The 24,439-nt window shown below is 42.1% G+C and overlaps 2 protein-coding genes across 8 annotated transcripts in view; one reads left to right on the plus strand and one right to left on the minus strand.

Moving 5' to 3' along the window:
• Positions 1-5,248, minus strand: part of ERMARD (ER membrane associated RNA degradation) — a 28,368-nt gene extending 23,120 nt beyond the window's left edge. For 3 of the 6 annotated variants that reach the window (XM_039531229.1, XM_039531233.1, XM_039531226.1), the window contains exon 1: positions 5,147-5,248. In XM_039531229.1, coding sequence (XP_039387163.1) covers positions 5,147-5,248 — 102 coding nt within the window. The other 3 variants (XM_039531230.1, XM_039531231.1, XM_039531232.1) reach the window with 3 other exon arrangements.
• A 76-nt stretch (positions 5,249-5,324) lies between these two features.
• DYNLT2 (dynein light chain Tctex-type 2) lies at positions 5,325-24,023 on the plus strand. 2 transcript variants are annotated; one of them, XM_039531234.1, is made up of 4 exons: positions 5,325-5,457; positions 19,357-19,575; positions 20,458-20,616; positions 21,222-24,023. In XM_039531234.1, exons 1-4 carry the CDS (start codon positions 5,377-5,379, stop codon positions 21,330-21,332), a joined length of 570 nt encoding a protein of 189 aa, XP_039387168.1. In that variant the 5' UTR covers positions 5,325-5,376; the 3' UTR covers positions 21,333-24,023. The 2 variants fall into 2 exon arrangements, with proteins under 2 accessions (XP_039387168.1, XP_039387169.1); XM_039531235.1 differs by having other exon boundaries at positions 20,461-20,616.
• The last annotated feature ends 416 nt before the right edge of the window (positions 24,024-24,439 follow it).

Genomic DNA, 24,439 nt, shown 5'->3' on the forward strand with positions numbered 1-24,439 from the left:
GGCCATGCTGCCGCCGCCACCACCCAGCATAGAGCACCGGGTCAGGCCGGGCTCTGCAGCTGCGCTGCCCCAGGAGCTCACAGCCCCACTACCCAGAGCATTGTGCCAGTGGCGGAGCAAGCGAGCTGAGGCTGCGAGGGAGGAGGGACAGCAAGGGAGAGGCCGGGGGTATTGTATCGACCAGGCAAGGTACTAACAAACTTCAACAGGACTTTATTTTTAAAGTGGAAACCTCTTTACCAAGCTGCTGCTGCACCCCCTGTAACTCTCACTCTGCCTCCTCAACTCCTTCGCCATCCTTCCTGTTTCCTATCCTTTCAGACTCCCAACAGCCAGTGCTCCCAGTTCTAATAATCACAAGCAACATCTAAACACCACAGGGGCTAGCCTCCTGGGCCAGGAGCTCAGGGGCTGGGCAGGATGGTCCCACAGGCCGTAGTTTGCCCACCCCTGTTGTAGAAGGAGAAAAAAGAAATAGTGTATTTGCTTCATCTTCTCACACTTCAGAATAGAACTCCTGAATGGGATCTTTCTTCTGTAAGGTGTGAAGAAAGGAGAATAAAGAAAAGAGCAACCATCCATTTCAACATCTCCTGCTTACCTCCTGGATTTCTGTGGGAATTAATACTGCTTGAAGCATTGTTTACAAGGGGTGAAACCATAGGCCCTGAAGTTCCATTGAGAAAACAAGTCTCTTGCAGGATTTACATGCTCCACAGTGAGGGAAGGGAATGACAAATTATATGCATAAACAGCTTCCAAACCGCTATAAACAGAAAAGTGAAATTATTCCAAAGCAGAAGTATAACTCCAATTAAGTTTAACTTAATAATGAAAGTGCTGAAACTTGTATTGAAGAGTGCACTGAACTATGAAAAATGAGCAGTATGACGGGAAATGAAGTAGTAAATATCCAAATGTCTACCCACAAGTGACCCACATACATTCAGGTTTTACCTGAAAACATATAGATTCACTTGTGATATTTATTTAGATACATCTGGTGCCTATTTTAAGTTCTAAACACCACACGCTTAAAAAAAAAAAATCTGTTTTTTAATCCAACAATTCAAATCCAAGCACACACTCTCTCTCTCTTAGTAGGCTCATCACAAGAAGAAATTAAAAATGCCCTCTTCTGAGCCCCAAGACTCCCACTACTAAGTATCTTATCATCCCCACATATCAACCCACATTTTCCCTAAGTGCTACAAAAACAGAAGTATTTTAATTAGGCTTTCAGAAGGCCTTTAGTAGCATCTTGTGAGAGACCTTGTCAAAGAAACTAGTCATGGACTCAGAAGAATAGTATTACCATGGATGAAAAATGACCAAGACAAAAAACAAAGTAGACAAATGGCCAATTTTCATCATGGCAATAGTTTACCAAGTTTCCATATTATGTCCAGTGTTGGTTAACATATTTATTATGTGGGAAAGGGGGAATAAGGAGTGAGAAAGCAAAGTCTGCAGATAACACAGAGTTAAAATCCAGAGATGACTGAGGAACTTCAGAGGGACTTCACCATACTAGGTAAATGGGAAACATGATGGTAGATGTTTCCACGCAAAAGAATAAATGGACACAAATCTGACATCAGGAATCATAACATTCAAAAACCAGTGGGAGAACGCTTCAACCTCTCTAGCCACTCAGTGACAGACTTGAAGGTGGCAATTTTGCAACAAAAAAACTTCAAAAACAGACTCCAAAGAGAAACTGCTGAACTCGAATTAATATGCAAACTAGATACAATTAACTGTGGCCTAAACAGAGACTGGGAATGGTTGGGTCATTACACTAATTGAATCTATTTCCCTATGTTAAGTTCTCCTCACACCTTCTATGAGCCATCTTAATTATCACTTCAAAAAGTTTTTTTTCCTCCTGCTGATGATAGCTCATCTCAATTGATTAGACTCTTCCTGTTGGTATGCATACTTCCACCTTTTCATGTTCTCTGTATGTATAAATATCTCCTGTCTGTGTGTTCCATTCTATGCATCCGAAGAAGTGAGATGTAACTCACGAAAGCTCATGCTAAAATAAATTTGTTAGTCTTTAAGGTGCCACAAGTACTCCTGTTCTTTTTGCGGATACAGACTAACACGGCTGCTACTCTGAAACCTGTCATGATGGCAGATGAATTTCAATGTTGACAAGAAGAACGTCATGTACATTGGCAGGAAAAGGATTCTGTAATATTTTAGTCTAATCCTGGTTACTGGGCTCAATGCAAGGATAAGTGGATTGGGTTTAGTGCTCCGTGATGTGCAGGTCAGACTAGATTATTAATACAATCTGGTGGTCCATTCTGGCCTTAAACTCTATAATCAGAGGCCTAGAAAAACTCTCCTATGAAGACATTGAAAAGATTAAGATAATTTCCTTTGGTAAGGAAATGAACAAAAGTGGGTCTGATAAAAATATATAAAATAATTAGTAGTGGTGAGAAACTACTAACTAGGAGCTATGTGAGAAAGACCCCACTACCAAAAGGAGACATTCCGGAAAGTGAAAGATGGCAAATTCAAAACTGATAATTAGATTGTGGAACTCACTGTCATGGGATATTGACTCTTACTAAATGTTTGGCCTTAAGAAAGATTGATAACAAAGAATACCGAGTCATAACAATTATTGCAAACAGTTCTAGATGGGATTAAAATCTCATGGTTCATATTTTAAATTGCTCTCTTGCTATTAGGATGAGATTTTCATGGGGACCCATTATTCCACATCTGCTTACTCAGGGCACTGCCCCCCACCCCCCGGCATCTGCTGCTGGCCACTCTCAGAGACAGGATACTGGACTATATGGACAATTAGTCTAATCCAATATGGCAATTCCTATAGTTCTAACTAAATCAGAGAGAAATGTGGCAAACATTTGATTTTGTTTGGGAACAGGGGCAACATTTTAAAATATTTATTAATTATAAAAATTAAACATACAAAACTATTGCCATACACTGTTTTACATATATTGTTTGAGAACTGTACTTACAATTAGTAAATCAACAGGAAACACACACAGGTGATAGAAGTTTACTATGCTGTATATTAACTTCATTATATTTTTCCCTTAGAGAGCCAGGCAATAACAGTTACCAGGCTGAATGATTTTCTGCACGTACTTTAAACAGTAAAAAGTCCACTTCTGCTTGTATAGAGAGTTCTTTCATGTCTGGAGAATAGTTTCAGATAGATGGCCCCTAGAAGTCCAGACTTTTAGTACTTGAAACTAGAATGGAAATTCACATATTGTGCATGGCCAGAAGGGAGAGTATCCAATAAAAATTCCTCCCTCATATAAGAAAAGAGTAAGGAATTGATGCAAGTTTATTTGTGGTTCCAGGCTTTTCTCTAGATGCTTAGGAAGTTATTTTCTCCCCACTCCTCTGTAGACAAAATTTAGGGCAAAGGCAGAAAGTAGCCTGTAAACACCTCCCACCTTGTTTAAAGGTACTTTTGTTCACTCTCATGTATGTGCTTGCCAAGAAAAACTTCTGCTCTTTTCTTTCTTCAGCCCTCCGTCCCAGCATATACCCCAATATATTCACCCCAGAGTTAACCCTGCTTACCCAAGTTTTAACCCAATACTCTTATGATTCATACACAAGAACTTTTTACTTGAGTTTGGAGGTGCTTTCTTCCCCAGCTAGCTAGCACAGCTGAGTTAGAGTCCAAGTTCTACTTTAACTCTGGCTGGAACCCATACACTTTAGAGTGAGGACAAGCAAAATCACAATAGTGCTGCTACTTATCCAATGCTTTCCCATAGTTCCCCCTGAAGGATAGACAAGTTTTCCCACAACTGACCGGGAAAGAATTCTAGAGCACCTTGTTACAAAGAACGATGGCATATGCCGCTGACACACACACTGGCAAGTCCAGAAAGAGCGAGGACACAGTAATTTGGGCATAGCTTTCCAGTGGTGATGCTCACACCCAGGTTAGGGTAAACTGGGCACAAATCACTCTACAGTGTAGATATACCTGGTAAAGCAGTAGGGAGTGGCTGCTTTATCCCAGTCATGCCAACTTTACTGGGCCTTCCACCAGTGCCACTTAATGTCCATCTGAATCTAAGGAAGGACAACCAAACAGACGATAGCACCTCCAAAGGTGTGTTGTTCTAAGAGTGACTCATTCCTTAAATGAGTACATGCATCCGACGAAGTGGGTATTCACCCACAAAAGCTCATACTCCAAAACGTCTGTTAGTCTATAAGGTGCCACAAGACTCTTTGCTGCTTTTACAGATCCAGCCTAACACGGCTACCCCTCTGATACTTCATTCCTTAAAGTAAGCGAGGAAGAAATAAAAGGGCCACTTCCTTGGAAAAGGACAGAATCCTTCAGTATAAGGATATAACTGACCAAAATTCCTCTAAACGTATGGTAAGTTCAGAAGTAATCTATACAGTGGTACTATATTTATTTTCCTGAAACATTAACTTTCTGAACTATTAGTTGACACACCGTTAAAAAGTGTATTTAGCAGACTACATTTTACCTTGTGCATTTTTCCTACACACATTTTATTCATTTTAAGTATATTAAAAATGAAAGCTGCTCCCTATGTTCACTTTAATGTAGTATTTAACAATGTAAATCAAAGTCCGGTTTTCTTGAAGTGACATATACTCCTCACCAAGTCAGGAGCTGCTATGTCTCAAACTAGCCCAGTTTAAGCATGACGGAGCTATCCCGATATGATACATCTTAGGGTTAGACTGTCAGTATCTCAAGGAGTTTAATGTCTGTTTCACCGACACCCAGAGCGCTGAAAAAACGCCTTAGCCACCAGCTACGAAACTAACCCCCGAGGGGGCCCCCGTCCCAGGGAGCGAGGTGGCGGCGCAGCACCGTTGTGGCCGGTGTCACATTGAGGCGCTCCACCCAATAGGGGGCTGAGCACGGCGACGGTTTCCTGGAGGCAGGGGCCGTTATCCCGGCAGCGAGGCTGACGGGGGGTGGCTCCAGCGCGTTACCCCCAGCGGGAAAGGGGCGTCGCTGAACTGCAGCTTCCCGCCCCCGCTCGGGACAGCCAGGGCGGAGGCACCGCCCGCCCCGGCCCGCGCGGAACCAACGCTCCGAAGAGGCGCCGCGCCTCCTCCCGTCCGGACCGCGCGCAGTTACCTCGCCTACTTCCGCCGTCTGACAGCCAGTGACGCTCTGCCGTCCGCGGCCTATGACGACATCACGGCACGTGCGGGAAAGCCTCACCCTGGCGCTGCCCATTGAGCGAGGGCTGCGCAGGGCGAAGCTGGAACTTCTTAGTGGCCGTTGAGTGGCGGTTGGGGGGAAGGCACCGAGCCCGGTCTCCTTCTTCGCAGGGGCGGGACGCCGCGCGTCAGGGTGGACGCGCCATGGACAAACACGCGAAGGCGTCGAAAGTACTTTCGGGGGGGAAGGGGGAGCGGCGTTTAAGCATGTTCGAGAAAGACAACGTGAGCAGCAGGCAGTGCGCAGGCGCGGATTGGGGAGCTGGGCCGCGGTCGGGGAGGGGGATTGCGCACGCGCTTGCACCGGAGTGGCGCAGGTCCTCGCGCTCTGAATGAACATCAGTTGCGATTTGCCTCCTGGGGCGGGGGGGGAGAGGAGAGGGAGTCAATGGGCGTCTCCTGCCTCTGAGCGCAGCGGGGTGGGCGGGGGCTGAGGTTCCTGCACGTGCCTGTCTGCCCAGCTTGCTTCCGGCCCTGCAAAATGTCATGGGCCCCTCCCTGCGGCAGGGAGCCTGGGCTGAGGCAGGGGTCAGTGCGCCCTGACCTCCACCGCCCCCGCTTCCCGCTGGCTGGTGTGTAGGCTGGTCCATTGCTCCTTCTCTTCTTAATTTAGATGCAGCCTTCAGAGTCATTACTGCTCATGGACTGTGCTTGGCTCCTGGTCGCAGGTTGTGACCTGATTCTGGCCAAGGGTTGGGATCCATACGCTGTCTGCTCTGCTTGATCAGTGTTAATCAAAACCTGGTCTTTTATAAGATCCTTCACACTGATCCCTCTCCTGCTGTGTCACCACCCTCTGGGACTTGACACACACTCATGCATCAGGTTGTACCTCACTCAGGAGAGGCCCTAGCCATTTTCCAAACCAGGGAGGAAAACACTATGCCTTCATCCCTGTCCCCACCCACCCCCAGCAGCAGAGCAAAAATGGGAGGGGGGAGGGGAGCAGTACAGCAGCTTGGCACCACTTGAAGTTGGCATCTAGGGCGGCTGCCCAAAAAAATCACCAGATTGGCCTTCAGAAATGTGATGACTTTAAAAAAAAATTATATTGTGTGGTTTTGTGGTCTCTTTTGTTTTTTATTTAAATCTGCGCATCCCCAGGATGTGTGCATGACTGTTAGTGTTGCCCACTGTCCCAAATATTTGGGGTGATCTTGGCCTATGTTGCAGGAACTCTCACTCCCATATCTGCCTGTCTCCTGCCCAGAAATTAATCCTGTCATGCAGTCTCTACCACCCCCCAGCCTCATATCCGCTCTTCCTAGGGTAATTCAGCTTAGGCTTGGGGGGTGCAACAGGATTCCACTTCCCATGCTGGGATGCGGGCAGCTCCAGGGTGGTCCTTATCCCCCTCTGCCCCTTCCTAGGCCAGGTGCTATAGTGGAGAGTGGGAAGAGGAGCAGAGGCACCATTCTGTCTGTTTCTCACAGGTGAAAGAAGCAGAATTGTGATGAACTGCTAGGTTCTTTGCTCCTTCCTGTGAGAATAGCAAGCCATGGTGAAGAGATTCTGTTGGCTTCTAGCAGGGCTGAACTTCACAAGGGGGCTGGAGGTCCTAATATTATTACAAGACAGGCTTCAGAACCCTCTGAAATATTGTGATAGTGATGATGAAATGCTAAGGGAAATTAGAGGGGCTATCAAAATAAATAACTCTAATAGTGGGGGATTTCAATTATCCCCATATTGACTGGGAACATGTCACCTCAGGACGAAATGCAGAGACAAAATTTCTCGATACTTTAAATGACTGCTTCTTGGAGCAGCTGGTACGGGAACCCACAAGGGGAGAGGCAATTCTAGATTTAGTCCGGAGTGGAGCGCAGGAGCTGGTCCAAGAGGTAATAATAACAGGACCGCTTGGAAATAGTGACCATAGTATAATAACATTTAACATCCCTGTGGTGGGAAGAACATCTCAACAGCCCAACACTGTGGCATTTAATTTAAAAAAGGGGAACTATGCAAAAATGAGGGGGTTAGTTAAACAGAAATTAAAAGGTACAGTGACTAAAGTGAAATCCCTGCAAGCTACATGGGTGCTTTTTAAAGACACCATAATAGAAGCCCAACTTCAATGTATACCCCAAATTAAGAAACACAGTAAAAGAACTAAAAAAGAGCCACCGTGGCTTAACAACCATGTAAAAGAAACTAGGGTTTGTAACCTGTCCTTTAAATCGGCTTCTGTACCCAATGACTGGAAGATAGCTAATGTAACGCCAATATTTAAAAAGGGCTCTAGAGGTGATCTCGGCAATTACAGACCGGTAAGTCTAATGTCGGTACCAGGCAAATTAGTCAAAACAATAGTAAAGAATAAAATTGTCAGACACATAGAAGAACATAAATTGTTGGGCAAAAGTCAACATGGTTTCTCTAAAGGGGAATCGTGTCTTACTAATCTATTAGAGTTCTTCGAAGGGGTCAACAAAATGGACAAGTGGGATCCAGTGGACATAGTGTACTTAGATTTCCAGAAAGCCTTTGACAAGGTCCCTCACCAAAAGCTCTTACGTAAATTAAGTTGTCATGGGATAAAAGGGAAGGTCCTTTCATGGATTGAGAACTGGTTAAAAGACAGGGAACAAAGGGTAAGAATTAATGGTAAATTCTCAGAATGGAGAGGGGTAACTAGTGGTGTTCCCCAAGGGTCAGTCCTAGGACCAATCCTATTCAACTTATTCATAAATGATCTGGAGAAAGGGGTAAAAAGTGTGCTGGCAAAGTTTGCAGATGATGCTAAACTGCTCAAGATAGTTAAGATCAGAGCAGACTGTGAAGAACTTCAAAAAGATCTCACAAAAACTAAGTGATTGGGCAATCAAATGGCAAATGAAATATAATGTGGATAAATGTAAAGTAATGCACATTGGAAAAAATAACCCCAACTATACATACAATATGATGGGGTCTAATTTAGCTACAACAAATCAGGAAAAAGATCTTGGAGTCATTGTGGATAGTTCTCTGAAGACATCCACGCAGTGTGCAGAGGCAGTCAAAAAAGCAAACAGGATGTTAGGAATCATTAAAAAGGGATAGAGAATAAGATGGAGAATATATTATTGCCCTTATATAAATTGATGGTACGCCCACATCTTGAATACTGCGTACAGATGTGGTCTCATCTCAAAAAATTTACTGGCACTAGAAAAGGTTCAGAGAAGGGCAACTAAAATGATTAGGGGTTTGGAGAGGGTCCCATATGAGGAGAGATTAAAGAGGCTAGGATTTTTCAGCTTGGAAAAGAGACTAAGGGAGGATATGATAGAGGTATATAAAATTATGAGTGATGTTGAGAAAGTGGATAAGGAAAAGTTATTTACTTATTCCCATAATACAAGAACTAGGGGTCACCAAATGAAATTAATAGGCAGCAGGTTTAAAACAAATAAAAGGAAGTAGTTCTTCACACAGCGCACAGGCAACTTGTGGAACTCTTTACCTGAGGTGGTTGTGAAGGCTAGGACTATAACAGCGTTTAAAAAAGAACTGGATAAATTCATGGAGGTTAAGTCCATTAATGGCTATTAGCCACGATGGGTAAGGAATGGTGTCCCTTGACTCTATTTGTCAGAGGGTGGAGATGGATGGCAGGAGAGAGATCACTTGATCATTACTTGTTAGGTTCACTCCCTCTGGGGCACCTGGCATTGGCCACTGTCGGTAAACAGGATACTGGGCTGGATGGACCTTTGGTCTGACCCAGTATGGCCGTTCTTATGTTCTTGTTACTCAAGAAAAGAATCACAAAAATTAACAATGCTGCAAGCTTCTCTCTTAAGCACCTCAATACCAGCTTCATTCAGTACTTACCCTTGAAGCATGAATCTTCCATAGATTCATAGGGATAGCTCAGTGGTTTGAGCATTGGCCTGCTAAACCTAGGGTTGTGAGTTCAATCCTTGAGGGGGCCACTTAGGGATCTGGAGCAAAAATTGGTCCTGCTAGTGAAGGCAGGTGGCTGGACTTGATGTCCTTTCAAGGTCCCTTCCAGTTCTAGGAGATTGGTATATCTCCAATTATTACCTTCACATTTACCTCACAATGGTACAGTGTCACTGGCTTGTCTTGGAACAAAAGTTCTCTGTGCTCTGGAATCTGTTTCCTGTGGTGATTCTGTTTTCCCAGCCAGTGAGGTTAGAATAGCTCCATACACAACAATGGACTGGTTCTAAATTGGGTCACGTACTTTTGAGAGATGCTCTGGAAGGGACCACACTTAAAATATAATGCAATCAGAGAAAATGATTGCTATAACATTTACTAACACTATTTACAATGCTAAAAGTATAGCAAATATGAAGTAAAATGGTATTAGTAATTGCATTACTAAAAACTACTAGGAGACTTATTTATGGCCATTGAAAAGGTTTTGGTACAGAGAATGATAAAGATAAGACTTAGTAAAACTGGCCCATGGCCAGAGATCTTTAAAAGACTTTAGTTCGCCTCCTCATTCAATGGCCCTTCCAGCATAAGGAGAATTTCTAACAATTTCCCAACATTGGTAACAATAGTTCAGCTCAATTGGTATTAGCATTGTTGGGAGCCTTAGTGTAGGCAGGCCGCTGGCTGCCACTGATATTTTTAACATTGCCTCATGTAACCTACTCAGAACATGTCTAATTGACATGTCATTAAAGATTTCTGTGACCCATCTACACTAGGATTCTCAACATTGCTAATTTTGGAATTGAAATAGTGGGAGATTTTTAGAAAATGTCTTTACCGTAGACAGGGCTGATTTGTGTAAGTGACTTCTCAGAGAAGAATCTGCATAGCTTCCTTTGATTTTATAATCCTAAATGTCCCCTATCCTTTCCTCTCTCCAAGGACTTAAATAAAAGTTTTTGTGAGCCCTTGACTGGACATCTTTATAGGTATTTTGAAAGTACTTAATCTCTTCAGCATATCTGTATGTCCTCCATATTCTTAGATATTTTCATTCACCTCTTAGCATCACAGCCTAGTAGCTGGGACACTTTCTGTTCAAGTGCTTGTTCCATTCTGCTGCCCAATTAAGCAGCTGATGACTCTACCTGCCCTAAACTATCCCTGCAACCAGAAATTGGAGCTAGGGACTGAGGAAACAGCAAAATTGATCTCAAAATAGTCTTTTTTGAACATGTTAAAAATTGAGCTTTACTATAAAAATGTGTTTTCAGAATAGCAACACCATTTGATTAAATTGTTCTTCAAAATATGTTGCACACATGTATTTCGCTCAGGTGTATGCATGCCCAGCACACCACAGCTGGAGAGTTTTCTGTAGTAGTACTGTTGGGAATGCATGTGACCCTGCACATCTTCGTGATCCCTCCTGAGACTATAAAAGGGCAGCAGCACCCTCCCCCCTCAACTCCTTCTCACCACCTGTGGCCCGATTTGGAGCTTCCCAGGCGGTTTACCTGGATGTTTTTTTCATCTGCATAGTTAGCTAGTTTAGCTTTCCCTTTATCTTTTAATAGTTAGCCATTAGTACCAATTAGTTAGTTTATTCTTTTCGTTTCAGTGCTAGGCACTGTTGCTATGTGGTGCTCTCTGGGCTTTAAGCACTGCCCATTTTCTGAAGTGTTTACACAATGCCTCCCGCCCTCCAGATGTGCTGCCTTTTGTGCCTCTGGGAGGGGCACATTAAGGAGAGGTACAGTATTTGCCACAGTTCAATAAAAGAACAGAGATTTGCTGCATCTCAAGCACCATCTGATAGAGCAAGCAATGAGGGGATCACTTGTCTTCTCACATGCTGGCTATCAGTGTGTGTGCAGTTGTCTTGGACAGATCCCCTGGACTCTTCTCCATGGAGAAAGGAGTTCTTCTCCAGAACCTTCCCAGAAAAAGACACATAAGTTAGACTGAGGTCACTCAAAGTTGATGAGTTCTTCAAAAAAGGACTCAGAACATCTTCTGCCTATAATGAGATCCTTGGAGGACTCATCCGATACCCAACATACAGCTGGACTGTCAACCTGTGACTCCCTGGCACCACATTGGGATGACTTTAGTAATGTACTATCGACTCTTTGACTTCTGCAGGACACCTGTTGAGTCTGGGATCAACACACATTGTTTCAGCGCTGACCTTTTTGGCACCGACAACCCCACAAGCTTATGACACAGCAAAGGATTTGCTTTGTCTCTCCCTTCCTGACTCTCCTGTGGTTCAGGAGATGATTGCTTTGTCAGCACCTCCTTTCGTACTGGGCCTGTCTTTGTCATCATCCCCAGTGCAGAAACTATTAGTTATATTGACTACTACCAGCTAAGAAGCATGGTGGGGGCTTGGCTCCTTCTCTGATGCCAACTTTGACACCAGGGCACATAGAGTCTGAAACAACACATTCTCAGCACTGGTACCTTTATGGTCATCTTCCTTGGTACTGACTCCACTTTCTACTTTGGTCCTGGCTATGGGGTCTTTCTCAGCACCACCTCAAGATGCTGTACTATCAACTTCTTGTGAAGCCTTTATGGTACTGACTACCATTCTTACTTCAGTACCAATGTTGTCCTCTTCACAATGGGTGAGATAATTCAAGTTGTCTACTAGTCCCATCAGGCTTTACACCCCCAATGCCTATTGACTATTTTGGTGACTCCTCACAGACTGGTTTGGAGTCTTCCAATAGTTCACCATCTCCTCCCAGGTACAGATGGTCTAGCAGGTAATCCAGATGCCCTGTGCTCTTCCCCAGGGCTGTTTTGGAGCCTCTGGGTTCTCTCATTTGTCCAGAGCCTGATCACTGGTCCAGACTAGAGGAAGATCTTCAGAGCACACAGTAACAAAGCTCCAGGAGTTGCCTGTTTTGGAGATACAGAAAGACACTGTTCTCCCTGCCCAGCCTGTGCATCAGGAGGAACTATTGCCTTTAAGAGTTGATTTTACCATAGGAGGATCCATCTGCTCCTGTTAATCTTTCTACCTCCTTGCCTGATAATTCTGTGATTCCAGACACTTCTCCAGTTCTAGATGACTATATGATCAGGAGCTTCTGAGAAGAATGCTTGCAGCTTTGGGCATTCAAGCAGACCTTTTGCAAGAAAACACAAGCTTTTGGACATTCTACAGGGTTCTGCCCCTGGTTGGGGAGCACTACCTATTAATAAGGCACTGCTAGAACTGGCATAGACCTTATGGCATACACCAGCCTTCTTAGCCCCTGTAGCTATGTGCATGGATAAATGCAAAGATGTGAGTGTTTTTATTCTCATTCTGCACCTAACTCTGTAGTATTGATGTCTGGCAATGAGAGATCATGACCAGGAAGACTTAAGTCAACTCCCAAAGGTAAAGAACCAGGAAACTTAATTTACTTGGGAGAAAAATTTACCACTCCTCCTTTCTTCAAATATTCATAGCAAATCAGCAGGTGGTTTTAGCTAAATATGATTTTGTAAGCTGAAATGCAATGTCTGAGTTTATTGAAAAATTATCTGAAAATTTTAGGGAGGAATTTAAGGCTTTCCTGCCAGAAAGTTACATTGTGACCAGGACTGACTGTACTTGACGCAGCCGATGCTTTTTCTAGAGTGGTGGCCTCTGCAATAACAATGAGGAGAGAGTTCTGGGCATAGCTAGTTTGTTGAATATCAATATCGAAGACTTTCCTTTTGATGGTTGTCCCTTTTTTTGGACAAAACAGATGAGATGTTACATTTATTTGAGGATTCACAAGCTGCCCGTAGCTCATTAGCAGTGTATAATCTAGCCCCCAGGAGACACCAGTACAGGGCTCAGCAGCAGCAACAGAAACTATTATAGACAGCATTTTTACCGTAAGACACAGACTTTTCAAAGAAAAAGCTCAAATCTCAACTAAGGAGGTCATCTAACTCAAGCATTGCATAGATAAGTGGGTCCTAAGCATTGTGGGACTGGAATATTCCATCCAGTTTCTTTCTTTTCCCCAACCTCATTCCTCTGCACACACCCCGTCTTTCTTCAGGGACTCTTCTTGCTAATCAGTGCTTCTTCAAAAGGTTGATACTTTGGTCCATCTGGAAACTGTAGAGGAAGTTCCCCTTCAGAGTTGTGGATAGAATTTTTCTTCACGATAGTTGCCCATTCCCAAGTCAAAGGGTGATCTGAGACCCATTCTAGATCTTTAGAATCTCCATAAGTCCATAAAAATACATAAGATTTCACATGGTCTCTCTAGAATTGATTATTCCTTCCTTAGGTCATAATGGCTGGTTTGCTGCCCTAGATTTATAGGACATTGTAATAGAGTTTATTCACTGCTAGCCACCCCGTCATGACTGGGTGTGGCATAGCAGCTCTTCACTAGGCGATTACCCCTGTTGATGGTCTCTCTGGTGCTGTGGTAGTTTTTCTGCCTGGTAGCTTGTCCAGTGACTCAACCCTTTGACTAGTCCACAGTCTTTAGTTTGGATCACAGTTGTCCCAAACTAAAAGTCCAAAAATGTCTTAACATTAAAATAGAATCTTCTGCCTTCTCTGGGGCTATTTCTCAGACTCTTTCCTGTTTGATTAGAGTCTCTCCCAGGCCTCCCTGCTTGGAGAGCTTTTCCAGTCTCTCCCCATTCCTGAAGAGCTTTTACCCTGTTGATTCAGGGCCCTGCAGGAGTCTCTCCTGATCACTGCAGTCTCTACAGATATAGTAGCAATTTTCTGGGCTTCCCCCTTTATATTGCAACTTACAGCTTTGAGTGTCCTGCCTGTATAGGAATCTTCCTGCAGCTCTGTCCTCATCTGGACTTTATCACTACTTAAGCCTGGCTCCTTTTACTGTAAGAATCTCCTGATTCCTCTCTAGTGGGGCCCATCTGTAATCAGGTTGACTTAGCCCCAGACTTAGCCACCCTATTACAGGTACCTACTTCCATGTGGTGGTTTTGACAAGTCATAGGAAGTTTCTAAAATTTCTGATAAAAGACCAACGTAAGTACTTCCTTTTGGCCGGTCATCGGCCCATGAGTATTCACCAAATGTGTGAGGGTAGTGCTGGAGTGTATACACCTGACCTAATATGCCAGGCTGTGCCTGCGCAGCCATCAGGGGCTGCTGAAGTCAGTCTATTGACTGATCAGATAGCCCTTAGACATGTTGGTCTGTGTACCTGTTGTGGTCCTGGCATCTTTGGAAGAATGGGTGGATCAGAACAATGTGTGCAGGGGCATTCCGTTCTCTTGTCCCCTTGCATCCAAAACATATCACCAATGCATCCCTGATAGGATGGGGTGCTCTCCTGGAGGGTTTACTAACCCAAGCTTTATGAACGGAACAAGAGAGTACCCTTCACATCAATGTGCTCGAACTTCAGGCAATTCACAAGGCCTGTTGCACTTTTCTCCCTCACATTAAGGGATTGTCAGTTCAGATTCTGACTGACACTACAGCTAGGATTTACTACCTAAACAGACAGGCAGGAGCAAGGTCCAGTCAACTTTGTCAAGAAGCTATGAAATAATGGGACTTACGCATCATGGATGACATTACTCTTATTGCCTCCCACTTACTAGGCTCCCAAGACCTCTTGGCTGATCATCTCAGCAGGAGATTTTCACAAAACCATGAGTGGTCTTGGAAGAACAGTGTGCTCAGAACCATTTTTCATGCCTGGCGTATCCAGTCAGTCAGACTATTTGCAACAAAAGACAACAGGAAATGCCATCAGTTTTAGTGTCAAGTGGGTCACAGCCCAGGCTTTTTGAGCCCTGCTTTTCTCCTTCAGTGGGGGCCAAGCCTCATGAACATATTACTCACCATTCCTCTCATCACACAGGTGATTTTTAAATTAAAACAAGACCATACCAAAATAATTGTATAGCTCCAGCACAGTTGTGACAGTGCTGGGTTCTCGGATCTTCACAGCCTCTATTTGACCTCCATTGACTCTGCCTTCATTTCCAGATCTACTGTCCCAAGAACAGTGAATTATTATACCCAGACCTGGACAGCCTGCGTCTTACAGCCTGGGTATTGAGGGGCTAGATTAGGCAGATAAAGATTGTTCATTGGCAGTTCAGGAAGTATTGCATAACACCAGAAACTAATCCACTTTATCTGTTTATTTAGCCAAGTGGAAGTGGTTTTCAGTCTGGTCTATTCCCCATGTTGTACCTGCAACAGAAGCTAGAATACAGGATATTTTATAGTACCTGTTACATCTGAAATCCTCAAGGCTTCCCTAGTTTCCCAGAGGGTCCATTAGGAACGATCTCAGCAATTCATCCATCAGCCCAGGACAGATCAGATTTTTCTAACCCAATAGTTTCCAGATTTTCAAAGAGGATTGTTCGGGTTTTCCCCCAGTGAAGGATGGGTAGTTGCCTTGGGATCTCCACATTGTGCTAGCTGTCCTAATGGGTCCTTATAAGGTTCCTTGAATCTCAGGGGCAGGGTGCCCCACTCAGCAGCAGTGGTGAATCAATGCTCATGCCAGGTGGGTCGATCAGGCATTCGGCTCCACAGCCGAGCAACTGGGCTTCATTTCAACAGCTGTTCTCCAATCCCACACCCCTTGAATAGAACTCCTTGACTTTACCATTCCAAGACCACTGTTTCAGTGGTTTGAGCATTGGCCTGCTAAACCCAGGGTTGTGAGCTCAATCCTTGAGGGGGACATTTAGGGATTGGTCCTGCTTTGAGCAGGGGGTTGGACTAGATGATCTCTTGAGGTCCCTTCCAACCTTAATATTCTATGATTCTAATATATACCCAAATAAATGTATATATCCACATTTACATTTTTGGCAGCTTAAAATGCTGCTGGAAAAAAGTTCAGATTAGTAAATGGAAGGACATTGTTTTCAGCTGAGCCCATGGAACTTTGGTTTCATGGCACCTCCTGGATGAACATAATGTCCAGATCTCATTTTTAGACAACAAACTCTCCTGTCAGTTACACAGATAACTACTATAACTAATACTATTTTGGTTCATGTTTTTTTTTACAAAACTAATACAATATGACAATACAGAGATTAGGAAGTCTAAAATTATTGCCCTATAAATTGTATGCAGTGTTGTAGCTGTGTCACTCCCAGGATATTAGAGAGACAAGGTGGGTGAGCTGTCACCTATTATTGGACCAACTTCTATTGGTGGAAGCTCAAAAACTTGTCTCCCTGCCCTATGAATTAATGTTTAGGGCTGGATTGCTCCCTTCCACAGTAAAATCCCTGAAGGGAATAAAGAGCGAAAAAAACTTGAGGTTCCCCTTGTGGAAAATTTCCTATTTTGTTTAATCAGAGGGTGGGATCTACTTCTCACTCACTGAAGAAGATGCAGGATCTGCTACTAAACCTTTTGAGTCCTGTGGATCCACATTGATGTTGAAGGATCAGTGGGAGGTCAGGGTCATCAGCATGAAGACCTTGTGTCTCAGTGTGAACTTTGTCCCCCTGGGCACCCCACATCCTTCTCCCTGGCTGTGGCTGCCCCTCATTCTTCTTAAAAAAAAGCTCCACACTTTGGAGAGGGCTTTGTGGGAAAGGTAATATAGTTCCAGACTATACAGATTTTTGGGGGAAACTCCCCTTAAACATCTGTAAAGCTACCTCATTGTCCTCCATGAAATCCCTCCTTAAAACTCTCCTTTGTCATGATGCCTACAAAAATGGTTAGCTGGTGTGTTGAGACCAGACCATTGCCTATCCTGCCCACTGTTATTGTCTCATGGATTCCTTGTGCTCCCTGGTTGTGCGTATTCACTTGTCTTTTTTTATATTTTGATTGTAATCTCTTTAGGGCGGGGACTGTCTTTTTGTTCTGTGTTTGTACAGCACCTAGCTCAATAGGGGTCCTGGTCTGTGACAGAAGGCTCCTAGGTGCTACTGCAGTAGAAATACTACTAATAATTACATTTCCTAAGGAATTGACAAGGGGTTAGTCTGGGGATGATGTGTGTCCCTCTTGACCCCATCGATCATGGGGCAGCCCACTCCCTGTTCCCTACCACCTCCTCAGAACAGATCCAAAACACATGTCTGTATGTCTATATCTCCATAGGACGGGGGGTTGATACCATAGTGGCAGCAGACCCACCTTCTGGGTAGGAGAGGTGAGACCTGCACATGGAGAATCCACTCTAATCATGGCTGGGGAAATGTCACTTTCTTACTCAACAAATCTGCTTTATCACTGTGTATACATTCAGGATCATATGCATTCATTGTAGTGACAAAAATATGCTTATATTACTTTTGACTCCTGGTAGAACTGCAAAGTCAACACACCTCTGGGAGACTGATTTTGATTCTATTTTGCCTCTGCATATTAGTATGATTACTTAAGTTTCAACTGTAGTGCCAAATTCTGTCCTCAGTTACTATTGAAGAGAGTGACATTATACTAGTGTAACTGAGGGCAGAATTTGTCTGTGCAGAATCTTTATTAATGATAAAGATGAATAAACAAAAATGATCACTTCTTCACCTTCAGATGCTGTAACAGGTTCCCCGGGGTGCAACCTGGAACTGGGGTATTGTTGAGCCCTCTGGCACCAACCTGGGCTCCCTCTCACACTGTGATGCTGTGACAAGCTGTAAACCTCACCAGGTACTGCACTTACACAGCCATCTACAGGCAAGGACACACCCAGCTGAGTAACATGAATGCTTCTAGCCATGAACTAACAATAGAGAGGCTCCAGCCAATTCCCCCAGCTCCTCAGCCTAGGACCTCAGGGCACTGGTCAGAAGCCTGACCAGTGTAAGTTTATTACCAGTCTGCCCCTCCCTCAATGCAGAGAGGACATGTTCTCCACATTGTACACTGTGCAGATTTCCCAAGCATTTCAGCCAAAACACACTGTTTAAGGTAAAATATAAACCAAAATCTAAGTGATTATAAGTTATAAGCGTACAGATCAAAGTTGGTTACCTAAGAAATAAAAGTAAAATCACAATCTGATAAACTAGATAGGATTTGAATCAAGCAGTGTCTCTCCCTGATGGTATAGTTCCTTAATACACAAGCTGGGATTCTCCTTTCCAGCCTGGGACCACCTCCCCAGTTCAGTCTTTGTCCTCCAGATGTGTTTCCGGGTGTTGAGTTGTGGGAGGGAGTGAGGCCAAGTGATGATGTCACTTCCCCTCTTTTATAATTTCTTCCAGCTTGCTGGAAAGATCCTTTGCTATGATGAGTCAAACAGTCTCCATTGTCTACGTGCTCTCTCTGAGAGGTCTCCATTGTATACAGTTCCTGGGGTAGTCCTTGTGAGTATGGATTCCCCTCAGAGGGCCATCATCAGTGTCTGGCTACTCCATTGTTATATCTGAAAGGCTCGTTGTAGGGGTGTTCCCAACCTCACAGCGTATTTCAGTATCACACATATAGCAAAACTTCATAACTTCCCATACAATGGTAGCATTTATAATCCAACAGGATATTCATGTTCAACAGATCAAGACTTCTACAATGATACCTCACAAGGTATACATTGTACAAAACATAATTATATGACAGTGGTGAATATGAAGGTTTCAGGGTGCTACTTTCAGGCACAGAGTGCCGCAGATCCAAAACTGAGCTTTTAGTTCTTGCAAATAGAAAAAAAAACCACATTTCTGCTTAAACACAACATATAGGCATCTCTGCAGTGCAGTTTGTACAGTAGTTTTTCAGAATATAATCACACAAAAGATCAATAAACAAATCAGTAGTAACGTTTATTATATTGGTATTGTATACAACATCATCAGTACTGAAAATTTTCTACTGGTAACACAGGTGTTTAGATAAGTAACTGGGAATATGCTTTCTAACACTTTTGAAGGATAGTAAAAATGATTTATTGACAGATTGATTGAAGGTTTCTTCTCCCCTGAGTGCCCAATTCTGCCTGCACTAAAGTCAACTGCAAAATTTGCATAGACTTCAGGGGAAGCAGAATCCGAGCTTAGGTGAGAGGATATAAACTTTGGCCCTTTTCCCAGAAGGAGCATCAGATAACTAGCACACTCCTCAATTATACATAACAGAGATGAACAATTCACAGTTTAGTTTTTTTCAGATATCTCCAAAGATGATCCCAAACAAAATTCAAGTCTTTCCCTCTAGCGATACCATTTTGAAGTGTCAGAAAACTTTCAACAATCAAATACCAAAGCATGAGACTAAGCTTTATTTTTTTCTTTTGTTTTAAAAAGTATGCACAGATCGTAAAAGAGAGACTGAGAAGTTCAAGCCATGAAGTTCACGGTACGGAACCAATGGATAATGAATCGTTTGCAGAGTTTGGGAAAAGTGAAATATTTACATTGAAGACTAGCATGGCAAAAATAAGATATGCCAATACATATAAAATGGAGCCATATAGGAAATTCCAGGCTCACTTAGTAAGAAACAAAGCTCAACATATACTAACGGTAGAGTAATATTTGTTTAAATTATCTGTATGTAAGATATTTAATTTTAGTGTAAATGTTAGGCCCCAGTCACTCAAAGACAGCCCTGGGGTTACTACAAAGTTACTATAAATTTAAGCATATCCATAAGTCCATCCACATGCTCATCACAGGCTCTATACTGTAAGATACTGAATGTCTTTTGCAGGGTGCTTGCTGAGCACCAACAGTGAAGGTGGAAGTTGAGGGTTTTCAGCTCTTTACGGGATTGGATCTCTTCTGTTACTAGATTAAAATGGGTCAGAGAACTATCCAAAATAAAATAAATAATAGGAAATTTTGGATTTATTGAATTTTATTCCCCTAATTGGTTCGGGTAACATTTCATGACATGAGAGCGAAGTATTCCTCTGGTGTTATTAACAACAGTCTGATTGCCGTATATGAAACCAAGTTAAATGGTATGAGGGACTCTGCTCTGGAGAATCTCCCCAGGCAGTCTATAGTTGCCAAAGAGCAGGGAAATTATACTATTTACCCTGAAAACTAAGAACTAATCCCATTGACTCTGTAGTGCAGGAGACGTGTTGTGGATATGCAGACCAATGCTCCCTAGGCTATTTTACATGAAATTGAGTCAAAAGGAAAAAAGTACACTTCTGTTCATTTCAAAGAAAATTAAAAAAATTTGTTAAAAATGTTTTAAAGTGAAATATTTCAATATTTTGATGGATAAAGTGTTTTGCAGTAAAAATGATTAACTTTTTATTTGGGGACGTTATCTATTGTTTACAAACATTCCTGTAGTTTACTTCCTTTTTCTTTATAGCTAAAAGTAAGATTTTTTTAGACAAAAGCTTGTTAGGATGGAGATTACAGGTTTTTTTTTAACTCTTTTGATAGCAGCGACTTCAAGAAACCAAGTATAATGGTGTGACTAGTATCGTCTTGTGTAATTCAATCTCAGAAGAAATATTAACAGCTGTCAAGGACATGGGCTTTGATCGCTATAAGTATGTAGTAACAGTCCTAATCTTGCAAAAGACTGGTCAGGCAATAAAAGTGAGTAGACAAATTAATTTACTCATAATATTTTCACAAAATGAGTTAGATGTTTGGGGCCCTATTGTGCCTCTTGGGCATACCACCACATTCAGGGTGGTCCAGATCTGCATTGCTTTAGGGTGAGCTATCCCTTGGAGCTCTGAGGTGCAGAGGAAGCTCAGCTGCTCTGTCTCACTTAATGGACTGCAGCATGTACACCTCACCATGGCTGACTAACACTGCTGGTCAATGTGAAGAGGACACAAGAGGTTTGCCTGAGTAAGTATTACAGATTTAGCTCCAGTGTATGTTTCAGTAGATATTATAAAAATGATAAGGAAAATCACTGAACAACATTTTTTGGCTACCAGATTTTCAGAGCTCTTAAGGTAAATTTTCTCTAAAGAAAAATGAAATGCATTTAATAAATAATAATAAAACATTCAGCTCCTTTTAATTTGCAGTTTTATATACATTCTTACTATTTTAAATAAATTAATATAAACTAGCTGTACCTCTATAATGCTACATATTCATTGTAAAGTTCTACTCTGAAAAATATTTCCTTCAGACTTGTGCTCTTTTAATCATTTATTAGTACTTTGTTCTTTTCTCCCCCATAGATCTCCAGCAGATGGGTCTGGGATGTTGCAAGGGACAACTGGGTTTCAGCTAAATGTGAAACAGAATCCTTCATTTCATTGGCTTTGATAATGGCTTGTTACTATGAGTAGTTTTGTAAAAGCAGCCTCTGTTAACAGCCATCACAATACTCTGTATAATTGTTCAAAAATCTTCATAAAGTTATAGTTATTTTAGAACACTTTCTTTTTTAAGTTAAAAACAGCTGATACATTGAAATGCACATAAATTTAAACAAATTTTACCAATTATTTTCTCTATATATTTTTAAATATATATGGGTGAGTGTGTACTGTATACATCTGTCATAATGCTGTGTTTATGAATTTATGAAAGGTGCTAAGAACACAATTTGCAAGGTGCTGAATGTGGCCTTGCGCATTCTAAAGGGTGGGGTTCCAACAAATTACAAGTGACAATTCCTTTCATAAAAGGGAAATATTCTGCACCTTGAGGTGACTCTGAAACAGAAAAGTAACATTGTATTTACTCTCAGTTGTTGTCATATTCATCAAATTCCACAGCAATAATCTCTTCAGAGATCTAGTAATAAGGGAAGCCACTGTAATGTGGCTTATTTTTAAAAGCTTTTCTTAGATTAAATACATTTTCCCCACTGTAACCAGTTGTTTTTTCTTATGCCTGTTAAACTCTCATTTTTGTATTTTGAAGTTTGGAACATTTCATTTAAGGTCTCAGTCCTGCTCCTGTTGAAGTCAGTGGGAGTGTTGTCACTGACTTCACTGATACCAGGATGGACCCCAAATTACAAACCATCAACTGTTTTATAATCCTTAGTCTAGAGGCTGATATATTGTATTTACTGGATTCAGTGACTTTTTTTCATTTTATCAGATTGGTTCCTAATGACATCAAAGCCAGAAGAGCTGTAAAATCCATTCAGTGACAACCTGAAATCTTAGGAGATGGATATGTAATTGACAGTTAATGACAACAATATATATATATATATATATATATATATATATATATATATATATGGCTAAGACAAAATTTGCCAAGTATTTATAAAGAATGTTAGAACTGCTGCTATATTAACCTAACAATGACTCAAATCTGCTATTATTTCATTGATATTGTTCAAACATAACAATTCAGAAGAAAATAAATAGTATTTGTTTTCAAAATAATACAGATCATGTTTAATTTTCTGTTAAAATGCCTGATGGCTTGGTAATGTAAGGTTGTAGTTAATGCCTTATACCACAAAGCAAGGGTGGCTTTAGTGTCAGGGTTCATGGGTTCAGTTGTACCTGTAGAAATCATCCTGCAGTGCTGGCTCTTGTCCCATGGGGCTGGGCCATATTCCCTGCTCTGGGCATTGTGACATGGTGCTGTGACCCTGTGTACCAGGTTACAATGCCCAGAGCAGGGAGCCATGCCCAGCCCTGTGGGCAGGAACTGCTGCTACTGGACAAGTGTAGTGCTGTCTTGCTCTTCAAGCCCCCTGCCTCCTCTCACCCAGGACTTCCCCTCCCCATTAGGGTTGTGGGGGCAGAGCATGCTGCTGTGAGTGGTCAGTACCCGTCCCCTCTTCAGTTTAGTATAGTGCATGCATTGAATCAGGAGGCTACATCCACCCCTGCTACAAAGCAAATACTCTTACACAGGCAAAGCATCAGAATGGAAATTTCACCTGGACATGGTAACAACTGGCTTCTTCAAGCTTAATAAACTTGGGCTCCAATCCAGTATTCATATGTGTAAATATACATATATAATGTATCATATATAAAGTTCATATCCTGCAAATGCTAACACACATAATAACTTTGCACATGTGAGTGGTCCCACAGAACTCAATGGAACTACTCCCATGAGTAAAGAAAGATACACATGCGCTTAAGACCTTGCAGAATGAGGGCCTTTTCTATAAGTAGGTTTGGCAGAATTCAGTTTTTTATAATTTTGATGGATAATATCACTGTTTATTTTTAAGCTTTTTTCTATTTGCATTTTCACAGTTGCACCCAATTATGGATTTTAAGCATTTTTTATTTGTATTGATTTACATTTTCACAGTTGCAGGAAATTATGGGTTGACAGAAAATAATTATTTAATAACGACAAATGTTGAGATTTAAAAAGTTCAAACTTTATAATTGTAAAAACACAAATTGTCAACATAACGTCAAAATATATAAAGTAAATATCCTTGAATCAAACTTAAGTTCTTAAGCACCATTTTTATTACTTTGCCTTTGTAAATTTCCATTATTGATGGAATTATTTTATGTCAGTTTGTGTGTGTACAGTGAAATCAACATTTACTGAGTAAAAATCTTTCAATGCTATCTATAAGGGTTTATCCATATTTTGTTCTTCATTTGAACAGCTTGAATGGTAATATAAGTCCTACGTTAACATGGAGGAGGTAATCCACCCTTTAATGACTGGAACTGATGTGAAGCTAGAATTCAAACTTTGTACAGTGTATGGCGGGACTATGTGTTCAATAGTTTCTCTATGCAAAACACTGTAGAACAAATTAGCTTCAAAGATTTTTTTTCATAGAAGTGTGGTTTTTTATGGAGAAGAAATTGTGCAGTATGTAAATATATAAAATGTCACTGGTTGACACTTTAATATTCTAAGGCTGTCACCTACTGTAACCTTATGTAATACTGATCCACCCAATCTTGGTGCACAAGTCAATTTCTTGATGTTAGTACATTTCAGTTATTCTTAAAGTTTCTATAAACTTTGAGGAAATGACTTTTTTTTATTTGTTTATGTGTGGCATGAATAAATACAGATTTACAGAGCCTAGCGTGCAAATTTATCGCAATAGATTACAGGGATAAATCATGCATCAAAGCCATGAAATGGGCTACAAATGCAATAAAAATAAGGTGTTCAAATATTTAAGAAATGGGGGAGGGGGCACGGCAGGGGAGGGGCCAAAGACGCTCCTTGCCTGGGGCATCATTTGGGCTAGGGCAGCCCTAAGTGGGGTCCCCTCTCCCACTTGGGCTGAGAGCAGGAGCCCCTCCTCCTGGGGCTGACAATGAGAGCCCCCAGCGGTCCCGGCTGAAAGCAGGAGCTCTGCCTTGCCAGGACTGACAGCCCTCCGGAGCCGGGCTGCCTGGGACTGACAGCAATTTCTAAGTCCACTGCAATTAAGCCTCACGCCTGATCTGGCAATAGAACTCTCGCATGTTAGGCGGGGGAGAACTGG

The sequence above is a fragment of the Mauremys reevesii genome, linkage group 3 (genome assembly GCF_016161935.1).
Source record: "Mauremys reevesii isolate NIE-2019 linkage group 3, ASM1616193v1, whole genome shotgun sequence".
In the NCBI taxonomy this organism is placed as follows: domain Eukaryota; kingdom Metazoa; phylum Chordata; order Testudines; family Geoemydidae; genus Mauremys; species Mauremys reevesii.